Below are 27971 nucleotides of genomic sequence, written 5' to 3'. Positions count from 1 at the left end.
AGGCATAGCTTGGAGGACAGACTGCAGGAGTATGCACCAACCATGGCTGAGCTGCTTGAGAACATCAAGAAGAGGAGCTAATCAGTGGCTGTGGGTTGCTTCTTGCTTCTTCCTTTTTTTTTGAGAACAAGGATGATTATATTCTCCAGGCTCCTCTCTATCGCCTGTGCATCCCTTTCATTCTACCTATTTAACTTTTCCTGCTGCGGTCCGTAGCATTGTTATCCAGGACAAGACACTGGACTACTGAACGGTGGATGGTCAGTTGATATTCTGGCGATGCTACACTACACTTGGATTCTAACTGACATTTGACAGATGATATCATATAACCTGCGAGGAATCTTGGATCTGTTCCTCACTAGTGCTGCCCTTGGCTTATTTCCTCTATTTCAGTGTGGTTTTTTTCCCCGTACTTGAGACTGGCTAGCAGGCACTGCACCACCACTACCGCAAGACCCATGAATCAGAAGGGCATAAGGACCCAGAGGCCACCAAGGAAGGATTTGAGTGCTTCCATTGCTACGGCTGCTGCTGAAGTGCTTTTTTTTCTGAATTGACTGACTGGTGGGAGTTGTGGTGGGTGGTGAGAATACAGATACCAATCTACCAGTTCTGTGCGTGTGGCTCTTCCATCAAGTCCATCTTGTGGGCAAACGGAGGAAAAGGGCTCATCCGAGCAGTGGGCTCCTTATGGTAGCTATTTTTATCACCCTTAGCTGAGGAACTGGAAGAGCAGCTAGAGAAGATGCTTATGGCCCGAGGTACGGCTCGAGATGAAGCTCAAAAGCTACACAGGAAGTGGCTGAAGCACCAGGCCTTTATGGTGGAGCTGGCCTGCAATAAAGAATGGCTAGCCAAAATAGAATTGGTGAGTAGAGGTGAAGGGGGGAGTGGGACGGGAGGTCAGATAGGAAGAGCATATGAGTCAGGGTTAGGATGTCAAAGTCAGCACATCGTACAACCAGAGTGAAGGTGATCGTACAAAGTGCAAATAAGTAAAAATCAGTAGCTGTCATCAATTAGCTTTGGGACATCCTGAATCGTATTCTCAAGGTTATACCTCTGGAGTAGCAACGTAGGTTTCGGATTCCATGGTGGCATAAAGCCTCGGCGTCGCAGGGTTGTGTGAACTTGAAGATCAAATATTTTAAAGAGGACATAAAATCCTCTAAAGAAGAAAAAGATAAACATACAATTTTACTATTTTAGCTGAAAGCTGGTTCTCATTCAAATGTACTCCTTCAAGCTCAGACTGGTCCTTAAAAAGCAAATAACTCAATGACACTTGATATTTTTGAAGAAATGTAAGAAATGGTCCTTCGTGTGATGTCCCTTTAACATGACCACGGCGTCTGTGTGGAAACATGTGCCAGCCACTCTTCCGTGTATTAATATCGCGTTCTGCTGCATCCCGCTGATGACTCTTTCAGCTCTAGCATGAGGGTGTACTGATCAAAACGGTCCGATGGATCGAGACCACAGGAACCCTATGTGAGGAGTGGTTCACATTCAATCCAGGCGGGGGCCTTGTGGGCAGAAAAAAGTGCTCATTTGTACAGAATGGATATTTTTAATGTGAGTGATAAAATTTGAATAAAATCATATTTGCCATTTTATGGAGGAAATATTACACAGATCTGAACAGTGTTCATTTAAACCACATATCTTTGGTCTGAGTGCTGAACTTCCATCATTGCAAGGGTGCAATTCATAATAATAATAATAATAATAATAATAATAATAATAATAATAATAATAATAGCTATGAAATAAACTGTGAAATAGTAAAACACCATCAGGTATTTTGCATCATTTATTAAATAAAGACCCATTTAAAGCTATTCTTAAAATCTGGGTCTTGAGTGTGTTGAAGGTGGTGCAGACATGGCTGTGTGTGGACCATGAGCTGGTGGGGGCAGATCTGGCCCCCCAGGTTCAGTGCTTGGTTCTGGAAGGTGGAGAGACAGTTGATTTCGGAGGAGAGAAGGTTGTGGAAGGAAAACATGCCAGTAGAGAAGGTCTATGAGCTAAGAGGTGGCTAGGTTATGGAGGGCACTGTAGACTAGGTGAAGGACCTTGGACTGGTCTTGTGGTATGTGGAGCCAGTGGAGGGTTGGGGTATCGTGGAACGTGCTCAGGAGAGCTGGTGAGGGCGACAGCAGTGTGCTGGAGATCTGGATATTGAATTGTGGGCTGTATGGATGAAACATTGTAGTCGTGGATTCTGGATGTGAATGAATGATTCCGCCAAGGAAAGCGATTTGTGGAGCTGGCCAGTGTTGTGGGGCGAGAACCGCAGCTCTTATGACATGGTTGATACGCATAGAACTCCTTTATAACAATATTATTTGAGGGACATTCTCTCGTAAAATGAAATGAATTGGCCTTTCTGATTGTTCATGTGACATTCAGCCATTGGCCACATTTCCAGTGAGGTGGAAACGTCACCTGAGCCGGCAGTGATGGTGGTTCAGCAGATGATCCTTTATATCCTGTTTCTCTACATATATAAATATTTGTGATTGGTCTTGTGCATTTGAAAAGTGATGAATAAGCAGCACATTATTTTTAAAATATCACAGTTTTCGTGATATTTTAGGACATAACTAGTTTGTCCCAGGTAGCTGAACACCAGAGCTGCGTGGATCTCTGTGTGGTCCAGACCCAGAGTGAGGGATGGTGTCGCGGCTGTGTGCAGGGGGGTGATGGGCCGATGCTGGAAGCCTCCGTTTCTAAGACGTATTCAAAGATACAGCAGGCGAGTCTGGTGAGGGTCATAGCCCCGCAGAGTAGCCCAGGCTCCCAGGTACTTTTGGGACACAAGTCTTGGTTTTTGACGTTCCTTAAGATTCTCCAAAGGCAGTGATAACCCGTGAGCTAGGACTGCACGTCCTAAACCTAAAACAGGCTTTAGTCCTTTAAAGTCCATGGAGCTTCTCATTCCTGCAGGTCACATCAATCTGTTCCATCAAACTAGTCAGAACGTCTTCCACTTGCTTTTTACCACTCCAGTTGAAACTTTGCTCAACCTTAAAGCGCCAACTAAGAATCAGATTTCTGTGTGTGTTTAACCTGCGATATTAACCTTTCTTACATACGTTTTTAAAAATGAGAAGACACTTTCTACTGATAATAATGCTGAGTTATGGCTCCTGTCTATGCCATCCTGTTCCTCCTGAGTGCACTGAGAAGATCCAGTCTGTGCTGATTGTATTGTCGTTTTGGAGCCCACACAATTTTCTCTCCCATCCATCCATGCAGAAGCGTATGGGTCCCATTTCCTCCTCAGGTCCAGAATCAGGACGACTCTGAGTGCCGGTGTTGAGCCTGGTGATGGTCATGTCATGGAATGAGGTCTGCAAACCTCCCTGTGGGCACGCAGTGCTGAGAGTGGTGGAGGAGGAGATGGAGTCCAGGTTCTAGTTCTGTAGGTGCACTGTCAGGAACTCTCTGGAGCTCCAGGTGATTTAGCACAGTGTGGGCTGCACTTCTGATGGCATCATTTTACCTCTTTGTACTGTATTAGGACTGGTGCGGATCAAAGGAAGGGAGAAAGCTGAACTTTATGTTGGCTAAAATCACTTCACGATTATTGGACTGAGTGCAACTGGTGCGCTCTTGCTGGCCTTTTTGGGACTGGGATGATAGCAGCTGCCCACAAACAGTGTGGTACAGCGGCATATGCTAGGGAGATACCGACGAGCTTTCCAAAGACCACAGGTAGCATACCTGAAGTACCTTGCTGAAGCCTCTCCAGTGTAGCAACCCTACGTGGACTAACAGATCCCAAAGCCCACTGGGTCCTGGCTGGTTCTGGAGTTGGGGGGTTTGTAGAAGGGAATTGGCAGGTGGCCTATTTACCTCCAGCAGGTGTGATGGAGTTGGTCTTTTTTCCTTCGTAATTTTTTATATTCTGCATCCCTCCCCACATCGTCTATCGAGTGTTTGAGGTTGGTGTGCTCTCTTTGCCTTGTGGGCGTCTTTGTAATTATTAGCCAAGCATGCTTGCGGAGGACAATCACAAATGATCTGCAGGTGTTTCCAGCAGGTGTTTGCATCCATTTTACTCACAATGAATGTGATATGAGGAAGACGCTGAAGATTGGCACTTTGAACGGTCCCCTCCATAGCCTGGCTTAGCCTGGACACTTCTGCCCGTCCTCTTGCTCTGTTGTTGGGTTGAGCAGATGGTGGTGACTCCAGTGCTCCTGTGATCCTCATCAGGACATCAAAGACTCTTGACAATGTCTAAATGTTCGAGGTCATTTCATATTATTATTCTAACACATTGCAGAAGGTCAGAATGCTTGAAAAGAAAAACTCTGGTTGACAAGCCCGAAGGCCCCATCAAGAGAAACATTTTGAAGATGAAGGAATGGATGAATGGTTTAGATGCTTTTTAACTGCTCCAATTCTCAATTTCCAGGAGGGTCAAGAGCTGATCCAGGAAAAGCCAGAGCTGCGTTCAGTGGTTCAACAGAAGCTGGAGGAGATTAGAGAGTGCTGGTCTGAGTTGGAGAACACAACTAAAGCCAAAGCTCGTCAGCTCTTTGACAATAAACCTGAGTCAGAAGTGAAAAGCTATTTGGACCTGGACAACCAGCTGTCAAACCTGCAACAGCAGCCCCCCCAACTAGAACAGACACACTATCTGCCTACCTTCAGTGAGCAGCTACACAAAACCAAGGCAAGTCTCGAGGCTTCAGTGTCGCCTGTGCACAGGTGTCTGAACAGATGAATGATATAGACATGGATGTGGTTTGGTTTCGGAGATGAGGACCAACTCCTCACCACTCCATTCTATTATCATCATCATCATCAATCTCTGGATTTGTGCTAAGCTTTTCAGAATAAACAGACGTACCTACAGATGCTGCGTGATGACACTCTGACCTTTCCTTTATTTTTCATGTGTTGTTTGTTTTGATGTGTAAAGAATAGGGATGTAATGAGGTACCTTCATGATAAGAGAAAACATGACTTGATTTTTTTACGCACACAACAACAAAGTCGGAACGGGCATATTTCATTTTCTTTTATCTTAAACATTTTTATCGCTCATTTACTAAATAACTGAACTACACCTAGACTGGAATTTACATGTTTTCCTTTATTTGTTAAAGTAAAACTGAAAATGTCTCTTTTTGCCTCAGGAAAAAAAAAAGCATATTTTTAAATCAAATAATAGAATAAATCCAAAAAATCTTGGAATGAACATGTTGGGGGAACTGTTGAGGGAACTGGACAGTAACTGATCCCTGCAGTCCCGGACAAAAACTACAAGTATTTTGCTTTATCTTTTCTGAATCAAACGACAGATTTTGCCGTCTAACTGAAGCGTCGCTATTCACTTTTAACGTCCCTGATTTAAACTTCATATTTGAATCCTGATTGAACTGCATCACAGAGAACCATTACAGCCTCCACATAGTAAAGAATCATTTGGATTTGAAGCAAAAGTTAACAATATTTTACTCTTGACACACGATACAATGAATTTAAAAATTGCAGTTTCAATAATGAAAATTCCTTCAGTGTCTTTGACTCCACATAATATTTTTTTAGTACTAGAGTAGTCCACTTTGCTTTTGTGCCAATTTTTAACAGAATACATACTTTAGCTTTTTGTTTCTGAAGTGTAGTTTGTCGATATTATGTCAGATAAGTGCTCAAAGGCTGAGTTAAAACAGCCGTATGTGAGTTTGAAACCATAAGTGTAGAGCGTACCTCTTTTTATTCAGATCAGGTTAGCCAACTTTACATGAATCTCACCTGTCCAAGGGAAAATCAGCACTTCTGTGTTGGTCTTCGAATTCTCAGCTTCCAGCCATCTTTCAAAAGCATCTCCTAGAGATCCTCGTTTCCTTCCGACCTTGTCACGACGAATGACGCTGAGGCCATTTGGGGCTCGTGACGTCAGACAGCCTGGAAGCCTGAACACTGAGTTGGCGATGGTTCAATCGGTGCGGGGCGGAGCTACAGACACCAGAACCTCACATTGTTAACTCCAGCATTATTTCCAGGCTGACTCTTCGAGGAGTGAGAACATGAGAAGATCACTGTTGTCAGTGATACAAGCATTTGCAAATATCATGACTTTCATACATGGCGTCCCTTTAAAATAACAATAATTTAAAATTGAATTGAATTGAATCTTGGAGAAGTGAAACCTATGCCACTTTTTGTGCAGTCCTTATAAACGTGATAATTCTCCTCTCCTCTGGTGCAGGTAACAGAATCTCAAACAGGGGACTTTTACAAGGATGTTGGACCACTCGAAAGCTTCCAAGGTGTCTGTTTACCTGAGTCGAGGCTGACAGCAGGTGACACTGAGGGCAATGAACCATCAGGTAGGGTGGAGACTCGCATCGTCCGCCTCATTGAGCCCCTTAAGGAGAGACGACGCATCTTACTGGCCTCCAAGGAAATGCATCAAGTCGCCCAAGACCTGGAGGATGAGCTAGTGAGTTTCTCAGTCTTTTGTATACGATTAACTCGAATTTCTGCTGTTTAAAACAACTATTTCATTATATGTTTGACATTATAGTTCTAAATATTTGTGGATTATCTCTGTATGAGAATGTCGTTTCTATTTTTTTTACATAGCTGTGGATCCAGGAACGGCTTCCTTTTGCAACCAGTAAGGATTATGGAAAGAATTTCCACAGTGTGCAGCAACATGCAAAAAATAACCTGGTAGGTGTCAGAGGTCCAGTGGTTAAATAGTAAATAGAGTGTCGGGTAATTACATCTCTTAAGACCTTCATAGATGCACTTTAGTGAAAATGTTCAAACACTGACAGAAATATCGACCCGAGCGTAAGCCGCAACATCATATTTTTACACAATATGTAATACATATGAATGTTGCTCAAATTGCACAGAAGTCAATTAAGGCATTTTATAGCTTAAGGAAATGTTGATGCACTTATCTGTCTTTACTTCGCTGTAATAAACCCAGCTCAGTCTGGACGCTGAACTCTGCTTGATCCATTAGAAATTGCAGAGGGAACTGTCAAGCCGGCGAGCTCGTATTGCAGAGGTTCTTGACCGTGCTGGAATTATTGCATCCTTGAGGACTCCAGAGGTGGACTTTGTGCGTGAAGGGGCAGAACACGTTCACCAGCTGTGGGAAGTTTTACAGATAGAGACAGAACGAAGGTCTGTGATGCTGAATGCGGCACTGCAAGCTCAGCAATACTACAGTGAGGCAGCTAAAATTGAGAGTTGGCTCGCAGATCAGAAGCTCCAACTAGCTAATGAAGAAAAAGGCCTGGTATGAGAAAAGATACGAGTACGTGTTCATAAACATGGCACACAAGCTGACCTTGTTTGTTTGATTCCCCAGGACGAGGAAAGCACCCTGCAGCTGCTGAAGGACCACCAGTCAATGGAGGAATCTGTGGAAACATATGCAGAGAAAGTAGGCTCGCTGTCCCAGCAATGCCAGCATCTGCTGGAAATTGCACATCCAGAAAGGTTTGACATGTCTTACGTGTTCCCTCAATGTTTGCACCCTTTCCCTACCTTCTGGCCAAACAGTAACAAATATTTTCTGTCTATTTATAAAAGTGAGAAGATCATGAAGCAGCAGTCCCACATAGACCGCTTATATTTGTCTGTGAAGGACATGGTGGAACACAGGAAGACCAAGCTTGAGCAACAGTACTGGCTCTACCAGCTCAACAAGGATGTGGAGGAGTTAGAGAAATGGATTACAGAGCGTGAAGTTGTTGCCAGTTCCACAGAGCTCGGCCACGATCTCGAGGATGTCTCGGTTAGTGCTCTAACATTTGGGCGTCAGTTTAAGCCTTGGTCCAAACACAACAGAACGCCAATAATTCATTTCTTCACAACAAACAATGTCTTACTGTCATAGGCGGGATAATGTGTGTGTGTGTGTGTGTGTGTGGGGGGGGTCCAGACACTCCCTAATCCATGGAAAGTCCTATGATTGTACACGCCCAATACCATTGTGTGCACTTTTAATTCAATAATAATCAAAAATCTTTTAGAAGGATTATCAAGAATAATATCAAAATATCAAGAATCTCTGTGGTCCTGATGTTTTCTGGAAGGCTGTTCCACAGATGTGGACGCTCCACGTTTTTGTCCTAGCTTCAGGAACACCTAAAAGGCCAATGTCAGAGGACCTCATCATCCGGGAGGGTTGAGAGAATGTAAGCAGCTCGGAAAGATAAGATAATAAAACAGTTGAAATCTAATAAAAGAACCTTAAAATTGATCCTGACATGGATCCTAGGCTCTTTACAGCCACTTCATGGTTTCAGTTCCTATCAAATGCTCCAACAGATGCTCGAGTCGGCTGAGCTGAGTCAGCACACAAGCTACTCCTCTCGACCCCATGATAGCACACCAGCAAGCCACGACCTTTTCTCTGTTAGCATTCCAGCTTTTTGGTGATCGCTATGGATAGCCCACCAGCCTAGCCTCATGAACAATGAGCCATTTTACTTCAGTGACTGACTAAGGTGCAGTGGCGGAGGAAGACGAGAATGTGGCCTGAGCAGTTCTGAAGACTGGGAATGAATGAATGGTGAGAGTAGCTCTGAGCTCTCCCATTTTCTGAGGAAAATATGCTGGACATATGCTAACATCAGGGGGAAGATGACATCTTTGCAATCCCAGCACCTGGAGCTGCCTGAGTCTACGAAAGGGGGTGGAAGGCAGGGTTAGAAGTCCGGCTCACTCGATCCATTTGGCCTTGATTGACATGTGTAAACATGCATCAGTGTAGCAAGAGCTCCACTTGAGAGAGATGGAAGCTGTCCTAAATGAACATCTCTGTTGAGGTAGCATGAGCCAGCTACCTGCAGCCTCCTACAAGCCCAGTTAGCAGTTTCTGTCAGCACTGACAAAGAAAGGGCTCTTTCCATCCTCATATCCTACCAGGCAGACTAGTTTACTCTGTCGGTTGATGAGCAATATTCCGACGCGTGGGAGAAAATGGCAGCAATTGCTGATTTGTCCCATTGTATTCAGTGCATCTCGTTCCAGGCCATGGGCAAGGTGACTGCAACCCTCAACGTTCAGGAGCAAGTGACTTGGCCAAACCTGACTAACTTGACTGATAGGGTGTGGAATGGTATACTAGATATGCCAGTCATATTGGAGGCATCTGTTCTACATTGGTCATGATCCAACAGAAATGTGAGGCAAAACAGCAAAGTCCTGGCACATTGTCTCCTCAACAAAGCACCAATGCCTTCTACTGCAGTGCAACGCAAATAATTTGCTCAAACTACTTCCCCACATCCCCTAAATCACATTTCAGGATTCCAAAGCAGAGCGTGGAGTCCGGAGCCCGCCCTAGCGCCATCCTTTCACAGTCTGGTGTTGGACCTCCACCAAACGCCACACTATATAAGCAGGATGAGCACCATGAGCCATGTGAGAGGTGGTTGTTCAGAAGGAGGGGATAGAGAGCTGGTGGACACAGGTTATACCTGGGAAATGTGGCAGGTATGGTGGATTCATGGTCTCAGCCAGGGTCAAATGGATGGCAAAGGGATTGATAATCTTTTCAATGGGGAAAAGACCGATGAAGTGGGGAGAGACTTTACGGGACGCTTGGTGACCAATGGGATGATACGGATGGACAGCCAAACCAACTGACTGGGTTGGTAAGATAGAGCTCGTTGCCGGTGGCAGTAGGCTGAGTGCCAGCTGGAGTTCTGGGTGCACGCCAGGACTTTGCAGTTCTCCAAGCCTCCCTGCATGGGCGGAACTGCAATCACTAAGGTCGTGGGAGGAGAAAAGGGGAGGCTGGTAGCCCAGTGATGCCTCGAAGGGGGACAACCTAGTTGCAGAACAGGTGAATATGTTATGGGTGTATTCCACTGAGGGAAGATGATGACATCATGAAGATGGATTGGTAATGGCAACGCAGCGAAGGGCGGACTCCAGGCCCTGAATAGCCCTTTCGACCTGGCTGTTGGACTTGTGATAAAAGGAAGACAAGCTGATGAGGCTCCTAGGGCCTTAGCTGAAGTTTTCCAAACTTTTGAAGTAAATTGTTGGCCCCTGTCAGAAACTATGTTAGAGGCGATGTTGTGGAGTCTGAAGATGTGGTCGACCAGAAGGTTGGCAGTCTCAAGAGCAGTGGGAAGTTTGGGCAGAACAAGGAAGAGAAATGGTCCACTACTGTCAGAATGACAGTGTTCCCCTTGGATGTAGGAAAGCCCATTACGAAGTCCAGAGCAATGTGGAACTCCTTCTGGATGGGCCACTCCACCACGGCTCTGATCTTCTCCTGGTCTGCCTCCAACCTACCACAGAGTTTAGGAAAAGGACAGAGTTAGCATGGAAATCACACTTTTCTGGCTTCACAACTTGTTCTCCAGTAATCTCCCCAAGACCTGTCGCACAAGGCCCACATGCGTCGAGATAAAATCTGGATGTTAATGTACACAAACATGAAGCGGTTCAGGAAGTCTCGTAGGACATCGTTAACTAAAGCCTGAAACACTGCTGGGGCATTGGTGAGTCCGAAAGGCATAACCAGATACTCATCGTGTGGTATTGAATACTGTCTTCTATTCGTTACCCTTACGGACCCTAACCAAGTAGTAGACGTTCCGGAGATCCAGTTTGGTAAAGATCTGGGCTCCCTGGAGAGGATCTAACACAGAAGATATTATAAGTAACGAATATTTGTTTGCCCGTTATGCTGTTCAGGCCTCTACTCGATACATGGACGAAGAGTTTTGTCCTTTTCAACAAAAAAACCCAAGGTGAGGAGAACGGTCGGATAATCCCTGCAATGAGGGACTCCACAATGGACTTCTCCATTGCCTCCCTCTCACGGCATAATAAGATAAATAGCTGACTTGGGGGGAGAGAAGGCAGTGGCAGGAAAGGGAGACGGTAAAGGCTCCAGCCTGCCTGTGCTGCCAACTCCTCATCCAGTAAACTGTCTTGGGCTCCAGAATTGTCCAAGACTTGAAGAGGGAGAATCAGACTTATGACACATAATGATGTGGACATAAGTTGTTCCAAGGGCAGGGGTCTTTCCAAAGATGAACCCTGGGCCGCCAGTACCCCCACCGCTACTGACAAGCCAATTCTTTTGGTCGCACCGGACACCCAGAAATGAAGTGATCAGATTGGCCAAAGTATAAACAATCACCAGCCCGGATCCTGTTATGTTCTTTTGCCGTTAGTCTGGCACGTCCCAGCTGCATTGGCTGTTCAGCAGTGGATGGAGTATTTGAAGGCACAATGTGACTAACCTGGTCCAGGCTAGATGGAGCTTAAAAGGATGAGGCAGTAGTTGGACAAGCAGAAAATGCTTGGTCCTGGACTACTACAAATTAGACTACTTTTGGTCGAAGAAGGAGAGGAGGAATGTGTGTCCTTAGGAAGAGAGAGAAGAGGAATGCCAAGAGAGACTGAGAGTAGGGAATTTGAATGTTGGAACTAAGAAAATTGGGCTTAAAAAACATCTCCCTGGTTTCTGATAGAATATCTTTTCTGTCAGGCAGCAGATGAGAACCCAAGAGCGACAGCAGAGTTTGACTGAACACAGCTTTATTATCAGGAACCGAAGGCAGACAGGATATTCCAGGGAACATGCAAAACAGAGTCGTCAGAAACAGGCAGGGTCGAAACCAGGAAAACAGGCAGGCAGGAAAACACTGGAGAGTCATGTGGAACACAGAGGACAATCTGGCAGGGGGCAGTGTAGCGCAGGGAACTATAGGGGCTCTTGATTACTGATTTGCCCCAGGTGCGCGGAGTGAGCGAGGACATGCTGGTGGAATTGACGCTTTTCCAGCTGATATTATGACACAACCAATAGCAGCTTTTATCTTAGTTTGGATTGGTAACTAACCAGTCTAGCATTTATCTAGCATTTTTTAAATTGAAGCAAGCACAACAATTACCCCCAAGAAATAAGTCATCTTAGCCAAGTTATTGTACTCCAGTGTAGAACTCACCATAGGTGTTGATGAAGCTCTCACGTTTAGATTAGCATGCTTATTCCTGCCGTTGGCTTGTTGTTAGCATAACATTACCTATGTAAAAACCTTTGTTTGCATTCATTTAAAATTCCTTGATGAATAATTGAGTAAATGCATTAAATTCACAAGGTTTTATTGGAATTACACTTTTGGTTTGGAAAAGGAATAAGATTTTTTTTTGTTTTTTCAGCAGATGCCTCATGAGTGTCAGTAATAATAACTTGCAATAATCACTTACATATTCAGTGAAGTATCTGTCTGTCTCTGACCACGGCCACTCCTTAAAGTATTCTTCACGTGAAGCCCCATACATCTGACAAAGGACCAACGTGTGTTGCGCCTCCAACGTCCATGACCAGATGTCATATGTTCTTGTAAACACGACAGTGTGATATAGAGTCCTTTCTACACACTGAGAAATAAACCTTAGATCTAATCAATTGTGTTCATAATGATAAAACACTTTAATAAAGCACAACAACTTTGATAGATTTCCTCATGGTTTATTTCATATAGACAAAGTGAAGTGGTGTAGAACTGAACGTGGGAATGAAGGATCAGGTCGATAGACAGACAGCTATTAGGCAGAATGACAGACTGACTGACTGAAACACATAAGCGGATGCATAGAGACACTTACGAAGCAGTATCAGTTGTGGGGCGGCTGGGAAGGTCAGTCACAGTGGAAGACAGCGGCAGAATGGTGTAGAATTTATGGAGGACAGTGTGTTTATAGTTACATTACTTACAGGCATTAAATAATACTGCACAACACTCTCTCATTAAAGGAGGGCCACTAGAAGCTGAAGTCTCTGTCTTTGATCTGGGAGATGATCAACTGTGATTCTTTGTTCTTTGCCTTTGTCCTTGAATGCTTCTCAATTCCTGATCTACGTTCTTCAATGGATAGTTCTAAGGCCTCGAAGACATTAACAAAAGATAGTGACTCAAAATGGCCATAGATGCCCCTTGGCACTAAAAGGAAGGGTCGCTGGAAGGTGCTGGAGTCCGCTTGATTTGGTCATTCTTCTGACAGAAAGTTGTTTTCATGAGGTTCAGCCCTTGTGCCCTCTCAACACTGTTTGAACCTTTCTGCTTGGAGATGTTCTTATAGAGAACCTCCAATGATGACAGCTCCTGGTGTCATATCTGTAAAACTACTGTGGTGCTGCTTCGTAATGTTGCCAAAGATGATGAGACACTCACTGCATGTTGGGTTAGGGCCTGGCTTCCTTATTTCATCCACAAGGACTCCAGCACTGCTTGTCAGCAGCAGGTCTCTGGCTGACTGCGCTTCTTCTGGGTTTTTGTACCTTTTGGATATTTTTGTCTTCTGGCATACGTTGCTTGACGTACATGGTGATTGTGGTCATTGACCGAGATGAATTGCCGGACAGTAAAGTTATATTAAAAATGAGGCAACAGACTGTAGAGGAAAGACTGATCTATATTTAACATAATGTGATTTTTTTATATTTAATGATTAAGTTAGACAGCAGGTATGTTTAAAAGACATTTATTAACAGAGGCAACAACACTCAACAGCGTACTTCAAAACAAGCATCTGTGTCAAAATGGGCTGCTGAGACATTGAGGCCAGGAACAAAGGTCGACCAAGATGTCCGATGGTGTGAGGTGCTAGGAACATTTGCTAGTTGAGATGTGTGTGTCTGTGTGTGTGATGATGGGCCAGGTTAGAGGAAGGATGGTTAGCTTAGCATGCAAGAGCCCCTAAGCCTTCGTATGGCAGCTTAGCTGATACCAACTTCACAGTGTGCCAGAACCAATGGAACCATAACCTGAGTATCAAATGGATCACAAGAACTCACTACAACACAAATACAAATCACTTTGACGCTCTTTTAGCTTAGTTTAACTTAGCGGTGTTCCCAGTCCTTGAGGGAGAGCTGATCATTTGCTGTCTGGTCCTGGTGGTGACAGTTAGAGGAAAATGCTCCTTTTCTTTTGAGGTGGCTTGTTTGCAGCTGGGTGCTAGCTTGCTGGGTGCTAGCTAGCTAGCCGGATGGCTGCTGTTTCTGAGAAGATTTGCCTGCAGTGTTTGATGGCTCATTGTCTTGCAGTATCTTGGTCATTGTCTGTGAATATTCTCAATCATCCAGGTCACAGTTATCCAAATAAGCTTTCTGAAGCGACTGGACTTGTTAGGGTTTTCCTTGAAGATGTTTCGCCGTCTCTCCAGAAGGTTCTTCAGTTCTAAAGTCGCTGAGGGCAGAGCTTGTGTTGTATGTAGGTGATAGGAAGTGCCTCATGCCTTGATGGCTTCCTTGACACCCCTCTCAAACCAGTGATCTTTTCTGGCCAGTACCTGTACTAAACTGTCCTCAAAGGAGTGCCCACTTTCCTTTAGGTGTAGGTGTACTGCTGAGTTCTGACCTGAAGAGGTGGCACATCTGTGTCAGGCCATTTGTTTATGGAGGGGCTGTTTAGTTTCACAGATGTAAAGTTCCTTGCACTCTTCCTGGCACCGTACAGCATAGACTACATTATCTTCAGGTTTGGGTTAAAGATCAATCAGGATAGACAGAAAGGGGGAAACTAGAAAGCAAAGTAAAAACAGACACATATTTTCAAAAATATACTAATATGTAATGAGACCAGAAGTCAGATTAGAGCTTCACGTCCTCAAATACTGACCAGGAGAGGGGATATGGTTTTCCCTGGTTCTGTCCAGGGAAGGAAGCAGCTTTGGGATCTGAAGGTCTTTCAGTGTCCTTGAGATTTTGTTTTGTGAGGATGAGTCTGTTGAATTCGTCCAGTATCATTTTTCTTATTCATTTCTTGTATAATTGATCAACCCAAATCAATGCATTCTTTGTGTCTTACAGGTTCTACAGGAGAGATTCACTAAGTTTGTCACAGAAACCAACAGCATCGGCCAGCAGCGCTTGGAGCAGGTGAACAAATTGGTGAACGAAATGATCAAATGTGACCACTCTGATGCAGCCACCATAGCAGAGTGGAAGGATGGACTGAATGATTCATGGGCCGACCTCCTGGAGCTGATGGAAACCCGAACGCAGATGCTGGCAGCATCACGCCAACTACACAAATTTTTTACCGACTGCAAAGAGGTGCAGTTAAAACCAATATCTTCCTCAATTCAGTAGTTGAGTTCGGTTTTGCCACACAGATATAACTTAAGCACAATAATCTGACTTCACGCTTGTGTGGTAGGTGCTGGCTCAAGTTGCAGAGAAGATGAAGCAACTTCCAGAACTACGGTCCTGCCAGGCCAATATCACTAATGCAGCAACCCTGCAGAGAGTAATGCTCTCGTTTGAGCATGGCCTTCAGCTACTGGTGGCACAGGCAAGTAATCTTTCTGTCTGCCTGTCTGGCAGTCTGTCTGCCTGTCTGTCTGTCTATCCAGCTGTCTTGCCTTGTTGCAGGTCAGGCAGCTTCAAGAGAACTCTACTCAGCTGAGGACCATCTATGCTGGGGAGAAGGCGGAGGCCATTTTAGGCCAAGAGCAGGAGGTGATAGAGGCATGGAGGGAGCTATTAAGCGCCTGTGAGGCCAGTCATGTCCAGGTCACTTCAGTCACCGACAAGGTGCAGTTCTTCTCTGTTGTTCGGGAAAATCTGATGTGGATGGAAGGCATCATGGGACAGATAGGATGGGATGAGCCCAGGTGAGGCAGCTATCTGGAAGTTTTCTTTACAATCTGGAAGTTTTCTTTACAACCTGTTTATATTATATGTATTTAGCTCATCGGTTAAACGTACCGGTACTCTAGCAGGGATGGGCAACCCAGTCCTACCAGGGCCATAATCCAGCCATGTTTTCCTCCCTATCACTTATTCAACAGATGTTACCTCTTCAAGTGTGAGCACTTGTCTACCTCAGACAACCTGGCTGGATCATGGACCTCTGAGGACTGGCTTGCCAGTCTCTGCTCTATGGCTACTCATTCCCTGGAGACAGAATTCCATCTCTGTTTGCCAAATGAAATCGGTGTTCCCTTCACATAATACGACTGTTCATTCACAAGTAGTTCTTAGTTACTAAATGATTAGCAAACATTATGAGATGCTTAAAACGGGCTTTGTGAACATATTTGCAAATCATGAATACAACGATATTGTTCTTTAAATAATCAAATTACTCTCAATGTCATTCATAAATCATTTATAAGTAAGATTATTACACTGAAGTACTGTATTATGAATTGTATTTATATCAGCATTGAGTCGGAAATTAATACATTTTGTGGCACATCATTTGTTGATGTGCTATTAGTTATGTGTAAACTAGTAACTTAAAGACACAAAAAGGAGTTACTCTTAGTCTAGACTTAATTCTTGCTAAATGACAATAAGAGTCCACAAGAAGTCAACTATCTACACTGGCCACACAGAAGAAGTCACCCCAGTAGACATCACATCGGGTGTCCTTAAACTTTTAATACCAGTACGTGAAGACTTGCGAGTAACAAAATACCAAACATCTCACCTTAAACCTGAATGAGAGTCAGTCACTGATTCCTCACAAATGATGTCTAAGTGGATCAAAAATTTATGCAAAACTTATCCTGAGGTAAAAGCTATATGCTGCACTGCCCGGTTTTCCCTACCCTTCTTCTCCAAATCACAACTGCTCCCAGTCAAACTTCTACATGCGCCAAACACCTCAGCATGAAAGCGCCACTTTGCCAAATTGTCTTTGTGTCAATGGCTGATTTCTACTCCTTACAAGCAAGGCTATCAAGTTGGACCAGAGGCAACTTTTGTGAAAACTGACCACAATATTTCCCACCCATACTGGACAATAGAACTACTCCACCAGGAGGTTCTGGGCATGTGGGAGCTGAAACTTGGACTGCCCAACCAGAAATCATCCTCCAGAGTGTGCTCAGTGATGTTGACTGGGATATTTTGAGGACTTTAGCAGCAGACATCGACGAACTAGCCGCCACTGTTTCTAGCATTACTATGCTTGTCTTGAGCCAGATGTGTCAAGGAGGAGACACCATTACGGACTAAGGAGACCCAGGCCATTTCGTAACTTACAGTACACCGGCACGGTCTTGTGAATTGCCGGAGTACATCCTTGGAAACCCAAGCAGCATTTGGTGACTTTTCAGGATGCCCATTTGTCCATGTTTCGATGACGTCAGACTGAAGTGTTTGCCTGCTGACAGGCAGTTGTGTCATCGCCGCCACAATATAAGACAATGTTCAGAGGGCATTCCAGTGGGTTTACATCAGGAAGAGCTCATGACCAGATGGGATCTTGTGTTGCCTTCTGTTCCAACAAGCTGACTGGCATCTTCTACTACATCTTCAGTGAGTGTCTGACCCAGCCAGTTCTCCCAAAAGCCTTGAACTAATCCCCCATAGTCCGCATACTTATGAACAGGGAGGCCTTGTGCCTGAATGACCTGTGGCACTCACAGGAGTGAAGGTGATTGAGAAACTCATTAAAGAACACATCATGGACTTCAAACCCCTTTTGATCGCCTCCAGTTCTCTTATAGATGCAACATGTCCACAGATGGCACAGATCATTCTCTGCACAACTGGACACCAGCAAGTACAGAATTTTGCCAACCATCCCATTTATTATATGCTGTTTGTGGTAACACAATGCAGGAGTGCACAATTAGAAATTAAAAAGATTTTTATTAGTCCTAACCAATCTTTGTGGGAGAGTGAGAGTAGCAGGTTCCAGAGCAGAAACAGCACAGTGGAGGGAAGGATCGTGCATGTGATTTCCCAGTATCCTGAACTGTGGGACCAAAGACTGCTCGGAGCTGCGTGCCTGGATCAGCAACTCCGTAACATGGTTGGCGACTGTGTCTTTGACACCATGACCATCAGCACTGCTGCCCCCCCATGATTGTGTGATCAGCCCTATGCTGTACAGTATTCACACTCAGAATTGAATCAGTACACACCTGCAAATCTATCATGAGTGGAGCTGGTTATGGGATTTAGAAGGCAGCAGCAGCCCCATGACCCTCTCGCCATCAACAAAACTGCAGCGGGAAGTGCCCATCCTTACAGACCCAGTCCAACAATGTCTTGCAAAACACTGCACTGGATTGGTTCTGCCAACACCAGGAGGTGCAAGACCAGAGCCACCAGGATTATTAGAAGTCCAGTTTACCACAGCAACTGCCGAATACAGTTGCTCAGAAAAACAGTTCAGGGGTATGACGGCCAAGACAGAGAGTCAGAAAGACTTTTTCCCAACAGAACATTACAATTTTGAACCAGGAATCTCCGTGACCATGCTAGATGCAACCAGGATGTTGTCTGCAAATGAGTCCCTGACTTTATATGTGATAACCTGACCTTCACACATGCTTTCCTGGATGGATTTATTAGATTCAAGTCAGCTTGCCTAACTCTGCAGGCCACCTGTTTGCTGCCAACCTGGCTGTTATTTACCTTGTTAAAAACTGTTTCAATAAAGTCCATCTCCAACTCTGGTCTTCTTGCATTGCAATACAAACTTTTAAATTGTCAGTGTCTCTGTAGATTCAATTTTTTTTTTACTGTAGCGATAAACATTAATAGACATTAAGTTATTAAAAATATAATTGTTTTCTAGGCCATACAGATAAAACGGACAAAAGATACAACAAGGAAGTGTACCAAGCATTTTCTTTTGCCATAATCAGATCAAAATATCTGAAACTCCTCACACAAAGTGTTTTTGGTTTTATCCAAAGCTTTTTCTGTGTTGAGATCTTTCAAAATAAAAAAAATTAAAGTAATAAAAGTAACTAAAACCCCAGTAGTCAGTTAAAATGTAAAAGTGTTTGTTGGGACAGGTGTCGCTCCGGTCGGCTGTTTGCGCCCAGGGTATTTTTAGAGAATCCAGTGCTATTTTTACAGTGCGTTGTACACAATAATGTCAAGGATCTAATCTCAGCAACTGCATTACAACAGGGATTTGACAGCTCTTGAGATGATGATGAAACAACATCAAGAGCTAAAAGGCAAAATAGATGGCCGCAGCAAGACCATACAGCAGTGTGCAGATCTTGGCAAGATCTTGATAGCTGCAGGAGATTCGGCATCAGAGGAGGTTAGCAAAATCCTGTCATGAATTAATCCATGCTGTATCTTACACTTATTACAAATGCATACATTTAGACACATATGTTGTGCAGTATATAGGATCTGTAGTTTGGACAATTGACTAATCCATCCCAACAGATTAAAGAGAAGCTGGAAAGTCTCCAGGCCAAACAAAGAGATCTTCTTGAAAAGTGGGGAAAACATGAGGAAAAATTGCAGAAGAGTGAGTATTATCAGATGATCACTATTTTCTAGAATCAGCATGATTAAACTGGTGAAACAAAAAAAAATACTGGTGAAATTACTGTCAAGTAATAACTTTCTACCAAAGTGTTCATTGATGTAATCACAAGTGTGTTGAATGCCTGATGTCCACTCCAGAGAAGGAAAGATTCCACTTTTCCCAGGAGACAGTAAAGGCTGAAGTCTGGTTGAAGGCCAAGGAGCCACTGATCACTTCTGATGAGCCAGAGAGAGAAGCACAAAGCCAAAAAGATGAAGTCGAGCAACTCATCCTTCGTCATAAGGCCTTCCGCAAGGCTGCTGTAACCTGGAAAGAACGCTTCAGTTCGCTCCGAAAACTTTCCACAGTAAGTTTGACCACGGATGTCGTAGTTGTTAAGATTGTTTGGCTAAGTCACATTTTAGTTCTGTTATAGGGTTAGGGTTACCCTAGGGTTACCCCAACCCTAACCAGTGAAAGGTGCCTCCCTCTCCCTCTCTGCTGCATGCTATAAGTAGACTGTTTCAATTTTGTATGGTATTCACATTTGGGACCCTCTGGTATCCCTTGCTTCAAATTCACCCAGGATATGTTTTGAATTTTATAATTAATCCTGAAATGGATTAATTTATGAATACATCAAAAGTTGTAAAGTTCCTGCAGTGGCTGGCTGAGGGGCTCCTTTAGTGCAGGGTGTTGGCTGTTCCAACATCCACCTGCAGTGCTCCATGTGGTCCAACTTCTCATTTTATCCATCCTTAAATTCCGAATCAGACAAGATTTTGGTCATATTGAGGGTGGAAGATTTTGTAATGTGCTCTGTTGCTCCAACTCTTGTGTATGTAACGTGTGTGTGTGTGGGGGGGGGAGGGGGGAATGGTGTGTGTCGGATGTGTGGTGTTATGTTTTGTTTGAACTGGACCTGAATGCAGACAGGAGTCAGCAAACTAGGTCTCAAAAGATGTTTAAAAATAGAAGCCTCAAACGCTGCGGGGAAAACTTACTCAGGAGGGGAAAAGATCTCCACAAAAGGAGGGAGGCATGGAGCCCTCAAGAGTAAATCTCAAATATATCTGATCTCAGAGCCCACGTTGACCACAAAGCTGACTAAACAATCAGATGTTGGTGAACAGGAGCTAGGTGCTTAATAGTCATTAGTAATTGGCAGCAGTGACAGCTGTGGGAAAGTGGCTCCATCAGACTCCTTGGAGAAAGAACAGAGCAGGAACAGGGAAAACTCCACAAAAGAACACCAAAACAAATACCCAGGACCCAACATGTGTTGGCTTCTGAGAAATGTAAATACCATACAAAGGTTGAACAAATCATTCTTGATAACTCACAGAATCATTTTACTTTGTGTGGTAATTAAAACGAGTCTATCTCTTTTCAGACTGAGAACAAACAAGGGGGAGAGACTACACCATCATTCTCCAGCCAGAGGATGCTCCCATTATCCTGTCTCACTCCCAGTGTTCCATCAAGCAGTTCTTCCTCATTGTTCTTGAGGCATGTGGCACAAGCACAAATTGAGGCCAAGACCAATTTAGATCTAAGTACCACATCTGTAACCCAGAGACTGTGTTCATCTCCAGCGAGCTACAACTCACCAATAAATGATTCGGGCTATGCTGGACTGGGACAACACTGCAGTGGGAAGCTCGTTACCTCAACATACGTTGGAATGAACCACGAAGCCGCTGGAGGTGACAGTGATACTGCATTCTCGGTGATAACCTCCCATCGTGATGGTGTGAACACGTCATCGTATCTCACAATAAACCCTCCAACTAGTGGCAGTGTAGACAGCTCTGGAGACTTTGGCCTGACAGCTGGGTCTGTGGGTAGAATGCAACACCATGCGGGTGATGGAAGGTTAGAAAGTCCAGTTAACCTTGCTCAGCAATCAAGCGGCACAGGAGGAATTCCTACTTACCTGCATCAACCAAAGATGGGTAATTCTGGATATTTGGGTCAACCTCAACATATACGATGTTCTGGATATGTGGACCAACAATCCATTTTAGGGGACACTGTCAATTTAACACAACACCAGAATATGGTGGATTCTGGCTACCTAGGGCAAATTTATCCAAGTAGTGGGGGTACGTCTGCCACAGACTACCTACCCCGAAGTCATTTTGGCAGTGGTCTGATCAGCTCTGGTTACCTAACACAGAGTGGTGGCATACTGGAGCCTAAAATGGCATATACATGGCAGAATCTGAAATCTGACTTTACACAGCCTAAGATCAACAACCTGCACAAGGCTGTCAACCCTCTTCTACATGTTAGTACAATGCAAAGGGAACACTATGGAGAAACCCCACTGGCGAACATGATACGGCCAGAAACAGGGCTAGAACTCCTTCATGGCCGTCTCCAGAGGGATCCTCGAGGCAGTCGTTCTGATCCTCAGATGGACCATCTCAGGCAAGAGAGAGAGTACAAACTGGGGAGACAGACCTCTAGTGAACAGGAGATCCAAGCCAGGCTGAATGAGCTTCCGATGATTGTGCGTCAAGAACGCTATCGGAGGCATTTGGAGCGACAGTCTTCAAGTGAAAAAGAGGGAAGCAGTAAGCAGAGATTGCAAAGGCAGGACTCAAGTGACCTTGAGGCATCTATCAAAACTGGCTCTGACAAACACACAAGGTATGTGAATAAAATTGATGCAACATTTACGAAATGTTGATTTATTAACTGCACAATGAGGGATTTCTTCTTAATACGCTATCATGGTTTGTTTTTGTATTTAATCGATTTAGGAGCATTTATTGGAACATGTTGACTATCCCTAACCAGACACAATGTTAATGCAACGAAAACAAAAAGTGCTAAATGAGTGATGTCTGTGTAATCATTGAATCCTCTGGAATTGTCTGTAGCCCTCAACACTGATACACTGATACACTGATACAAATACGGCACAGTAGATTTTCTGCATTTTTTCCTTTAGTGAGTCGTGTCATTTCTTGTTGCAGTGACAAGAGAACAACCATGGCAGAGATTGTAGAACAAGTCCAGGAGAGAGAAGCAGCACATGTGCGTAAGACTGGCACAATAAAAGGAGCCCATTGTGCAATGTTACTGGTCTTTTGTCGTGAACTTTCCTTCTGTTTATTTAGTCAAGAGGAGAAATGTATCGACCTTCTAGCAGCCTCTCAGCACCCGTTACTCGTTTTGATGGGCGACCCCGTGCAAGAGACCGTCCGAAGCCAAGGAGGAGGCCCCGCCCAAAAGAGCCTGAAGAGGCACGGCGGTCACGCTCAGCTCCAGCTACTGGTGCCCCAACAACCCCGCAGCCACCTTCACATACTGCCCAGAATGAAGGTTTCCTTTACCGCAAGAAAGTCACCACCTCTGACCTGGAAGGTCAACAGAGGAGCCCAAACAGGTACAATATCCCCTGAAATCACAGATGAATGAATGATGTATACTTATTTAGAACACAAACACACACATGCACATGTATGGACATCTTTTTATATATAGTATATTAAAAAAGATAGAGCCTAGAGTGTGGTGTTTGTAACAATTTGGTTGTTAAGTGTGGATGAATTTGTTTAATTCATTATAAAATTTTCAGGTGTGAAAAAGCTTCTAAATTGACCTTAAAATATTTTGAGCATGAAATAACAGTACAAACCCTAACCCAATTTTAGTAACATTTACAAAGATCGTTGTTTTTTTATCTTATAAGACAAATTCCTATTCTATTGTCCTCACAATAATGCCCTTCGGCACGCAGTTATGGGAACCTCTGTCCATAGCCATGAAACATTTCCCCCTTCCTTACTTCACTCAGTTGGCCCTCTACATCCACCAATTAAGGTTGTGGTGGATCTCTGCTCTGAAACAATGCAGAGCTGATTCGTTTCTATTCAAATCATTATGTGTGTACACCAGGGGTGGCGCTGTTAGCAATGTGGCACAGTGCAGTGCACAAAGGACAGGAAGTCATGTGCAAAGAGAAAATAAAACATTGGAATTTTTTCAAAATAAAAAATTCTGTGTTTTTTTTGGGCTGAACGTTTTCAAAGGGAAGTTCAGTTTGAAGATTTATGGCAGTGGTAGCTCAGTCCGTAGGGAACTGGGCTAAGAAGCAGAGGGTTCTTGGTTTCAGACGAAACCTGGAAGGTGTTCTGGTAGTAGTAGTAGTCGTAGGGGAGGTGCCAGGACACCTTCAGAGCACTGCCGAGGTGCCCTTGAGCAAGGTACTGAACCCAGGAAAACTCACACATGATACCTTGCAATGAGGTGGGGACTCGTTCAGAGGTGGACCAGCTTCACACATGTGCAGCTGGGATAGGCTCCAGCAGTCTCCCCCTAACCCCAAAAGGGTCACGAATAAAATCAATAAAACTGCTCAATAATAAATAATCCGTCAATTAGACATTTGAGTGGAAATAAGGGAATTATGCATATTAAAGGCACACAAGATTGAACGAAAACCAATGTTTAGCCTTCTGCTAGTCTGGATGGAGGAATATTTGAAATAAAGTCTTTCATTGCTCGTCGTCTATGTCCTCACATACTGTGGTCAGTCTTCCAGGCAGTTGCTATCCTGCACATTGTGGTTGTCCACTCCCACAGCTTGTCCCTCAGCAGGACACGCTGGATGGTACTGAAAGCTCTCGGTAACTAAAAAACAATACGATACTTACAGTGGTACCAACCTTCTCTAGATGAGACAGTGATGTGTGGAGAAAATAGCTGCTGTCAGCCAAATGGCAGAAGGTCACACAGCTGGTCAGCACAGCTTTGAGATGCCTGGTCTCTCACATCTCCAATGTCCTCAGCTGGGTCACCACCTGAGTGGTTTGAAAGGCTGGGGCTGTGGTTAACTGAGCTGGTGTTGGGAGAGGCAAAGTTGGAGGGTGCGAAACGGGAGTCCAAGACAGGCTCCAGGGCAGTTCTATGGTGTTGTTGAGAGCTAGTAGCCAGGGGAGCCATGAAGGGGAAGTCCACAGCTGTAGGAGTCAATGGAGGCTGCAGCATGGAGCCCTGAGGTCCTGGTCACACAATCGTTTTGGGTGAAAATGCAAAACTTTAGTTCCCTTTGGACAGTCCATTTACACCAGAATGCCTGAAATCACAGCGTTATGACAACGAACCATGAGTTTAAAAGAACGGCGCCGCATCAGTTGTTGTTTAGATGATATGTGGAGCATTTTCACCAACTGCTGGCATTCACACCACCGCTGCAGGCTACTGGGCTTACCTGAGTATTCATACCTGACACTGAGGAAGAACTTCAAAACATGGCACGACTCCCAACCATGTTCTCTGCAAGTTCTTTTGTATGATATGTTTTTATTTTGAACAGAGACTCAACTGAACACTAGCTCTAAAGCACTTTATATTCTATATTATATTTTGTGTAACCCAACCAGGTGTAAACAGGTTGAGTAAACAGGGCCTGAGAGGTGAGGGGCTCATCCGACATCCGCGCCATCACCTTGATATACGACGCACGCCGTCACTATTGTTTATAGACATGATAGCGGGGCGGGGCTGCCCGGACACCTCCAGACCTCTGCAGACATGCAAGACACCGACCGACACTGAGCTGCTAACCTATTCAGACGTGGACCCTGCCTTCACTCGTAGGGAGCTGGACCTCAAAAGGTCTAAAAGCAGTCGAGAAAAGAAAGGTTGTCATTTTCACCTTTCACCCTTTGAGTGTGTGAGGCGACAATTCGCATGGTTCAATCATTATGATCACGTGAATGTAGGGAGGATCTAGGAGGGGCCAGCTTGAAGTCTCCAGAGATGAAGGGCAGCGTGTCAGGTCCTGAGTGTGCAGCCGGCTCACAGCTGAGAGCAGGACATCACAGGCTGCCTTGCAGGGCGGTGAATACGGCCCCCCCGATGACATGTGAGCGCGCCCTCGGCCAGTAATGTGGTCTTTGACTCATGGCTACCAAGTCCAGGTCTTTCCTGCAGAGTTGCTCTTTAATGCTGATGCCCCAAGGTTAAAGACAGCCCGCTCTTTTCCTTCATTATTACTAAACCTCCCAATAAGCTTCTAATCAGGAAGCGCATTAGTTAATTGGACCACACTGTTTTGTCACACAATCTTTTAACAGACGAATCGCTCGTGATCGTCACGGTTTCTTTTAGTCAAATATCATCGCTGGTTTACTAAATTTGCTCTATTATCATTATTACTGTTAAGTCTCCAAAAATAAATCTAATTTCTAATGGATAAATGGCCATCAGTAGGAGGGTCCCCCTACATGAGCCTGGTCCTGCTCCAGGTTTCTTCCTGTTAAAGGGGAGTTTTTCCTTGCCACTGTTGCTTGTTGGGGGTCAGGCCCTGGGACTCTGGAAAGGGTCTAGAGACAATTTTGATTGTAAAAGACGCTATATAAATAAAGATTGATTGATTGATTGATTGATTGATTGATTGATTGATTGATTGATTGATTTGTTTTCATTAAACCTGTTCATTAAAACTGAAAGTTAGCACTTGAGTCCCGTTGCAAACTTCTCTTAATGGTAACGTTTCATGGTATCACCTGTGTCCGTCCCCATGCTTCCTAACCTTATGTTCTCTGTGCCATATTCACTGTTCAGCAAATCCTGGGTGAACGTATACTGTGTGCTTAAAGAGGGGAAACTGACCTTCTACAAGGATGCACGCAACCATAACACAACTTACAATGAAGAGCCTCCCCTCGACCTGAGTAATTGCTCGTTTGATCCTTCAATGGGCTATAAAAAGAAGAAAAATGTCTTCATTCTCCGGTTAGTACGACTCTCCTCCCGCACCACCTGAAATGCCATAAAGTATAACTTTGCAATTCCAAACACACGTGCACACAGTGGCAGATTTTTCCAAACTGACTTTTTGTCCCAGTTTTTGGTGATAAAGTTGTTGGTAAATATAATCCATGGTGGTTTTCTCTGACACAGAATGGACGATGGAAACAACTTTGCATTCCACGCAAAAGATGAGGTAAGACCATCACTAATTAAGAGAAATGAATAGAATCAAATTCCCTGTCGTGTTGAATTTATCCGTGTTTATTTAGTCTGTGTGTCAGCGAACACATGTCTTCTAACTGAACATAAATGGCATCTCCAGTTTCCTAAAGTTGTGTCTCATATTTATTCTCGGTCCCTGCTTGGATAAACAGTTGCTGCTCTATTAACTAGCATGATGACTAGTTGCAATAACCTGCTCTTGTAATAAACGGTTTCAGACAGCATGGTCATGTCGTCCACAGTAAAGCTGTTCCAGAGGCTGGTGAACACGGGCACACACACACACACACACACACACACACACACACACACACACACACACACACACACACACCCAGCTGTGCCCTCCTCACCATGACAGTCTGTTCCCAGAGCAGGTGAGGACACCTGTGATGTGTACCAGAGGAACAGCTGAGCAGCTCCACCGCCATGAGAACAAGCGGAGCCTGGCTGAGCTCTATCTCAGCCAGGATCAGGTTGTGGTCTCGGCACCGACCCACCAGCTGTGCACCTCTTCTCTGTAGGCCAGGTCAATGTTGTCCCTGATGAATCCCGCCCCCATGGTCACCGTGTGGTCAGTGGCAGATGGGTGATGCAGTGGTGGATGAGCAGAGGAAGGAGCAGACGAAGGGGCTCGTTGCCACTCTGATGTCCTGATAGGTGTCCTCAGGGTCTCCTCACCAGCTTATTGAGCTTCATGACTTTAGCATATTGTAAAGTGGCTTTTAATTGGTCCAAGTAATGATAATCTCTCCGATGCTCTCTGAGTATTAGTTGATGAAAGCTGACCCAGACGTGGAATCCTCATCAAGTGACAGCTGCTGGGAACGTGTCGTAGTCCTTACACTTAAAAACAGTCCTCACTTTTACATCAGTGGTGGATCTTGAGCACTTTGTCACAGTATTTTTATGCATGAAACAGCATCAACTCTACACAGAGATGCTGCTGAAAAGATGGGTCAAATGATCGTAAGACAAAGACTTTCTGAAGTGCCGCATCTTTCTCTTTTAGGAGGACCTCAAGGCCTGGACTTCAAATATTACCATCTGTATAGCTGAATATAAGGCTATGAAAAAGTGGGACAAGCCAGACATGACGCCCTTGGATCCCGACCATTCTGAGAGGAAGGAGAAATCAGAGGGGGACGTGGACGCCAGGTCAGAGAGATCTGAGCAGGCCTTGGGGGATGAGAGGTCAGACAAAGGGGATCGCTCAGAGAAGTTAGACACGTCTGAAATTGCTGACAGGATGGAGGGTGGGGCGGGAGAATCTAGTGCTTCTCTAAAGAGTAAATGACAATCATGTTTATCTTGTAACATTTCATTTCATGACTAAAGCTGGAGGAGGTGCTCAGAAGGTGGGAGGGAGGGAGGGAGGGAGGGATGGGAGCCTGTAGGTCTGTAGATCCTCACTGACGTGCTATGGGACAACTGATGCTTGGAACTGTGACTCCACTCCACTTCACCCAGATATCAGAGCTTTTTGGTGCCACCTGCTGCCGCCAGGAGGCCAGATAGCGACACAGGAAAGTCCTGGGAATCCAACCCTGTAACACTGTTGCTTGTTTAATCTTGAATTGCCACATTCTGTCTTTATGGGTTCAACAGATCCTGTAATGTTCTGTCTAGCTAGATTATTCCAAGAGGTAATGAATGACAGCAATATGCATTCGTATTACTTCCCATTGTGACAAACAATTAAAATTTGTTTATCTGCAA

General features: G+C 44.5%; 1 protein-coding gene across 1 annotated transcript; it reads left to right on the top strand.

Moving 5' to 3' along the window:
- sptbn4a (spectrin, beta, non-erythrocytic 4a) lies at positions 1-27971 on the top strand. Its single transcript, XM_057055619.1, has 19 exons — positions 1-871; positions 4430-4690; positions 6233-6466; positions 6610-6699; positions 7001-7279; positions 7352-7482; positions 7576-7780; positions 14834-15079; positions 15183-15317; positions 15398-15639; positions 18905-19043; positions 19175-19259; positions 19418-19626; positions 20653-21914; positions 22244-22304; positions 22388-22656; positions 25842-26012; positions 26181-26223; positions 27265-27971. Exons 1-19 carry the CDS (start codon positions 749-751, stop codon positions 27547-27549), a joined length of 4470 nt encoding a protein of 1489 aa, XP_056911599.1. The 5' UTR covers positions 1-748; the 3' UTR covers positions 27550-27971.

The sequence above is a fragment of the Takifugu flavidus genome, chromosome 14 (genome assembly GCF_003711565.1).
Source record: "Takifugu flavidus isolate HTHZ2018 chromosome 14, ASM371156v2, whole genome shotgun sequence".
Taxonomy (NCBI): Eukaryota; Metazoa; Chordata; class Actinopteri; order Tetraodontiformes; family Tetraodontidae; genus Takifugu; species Takifugu flavidus.
The sequence above is the reverse complement of the archived record's forward strand: the minus strand, read 5'-3'. Positions and strand labels throughout refer to the sequence as shown.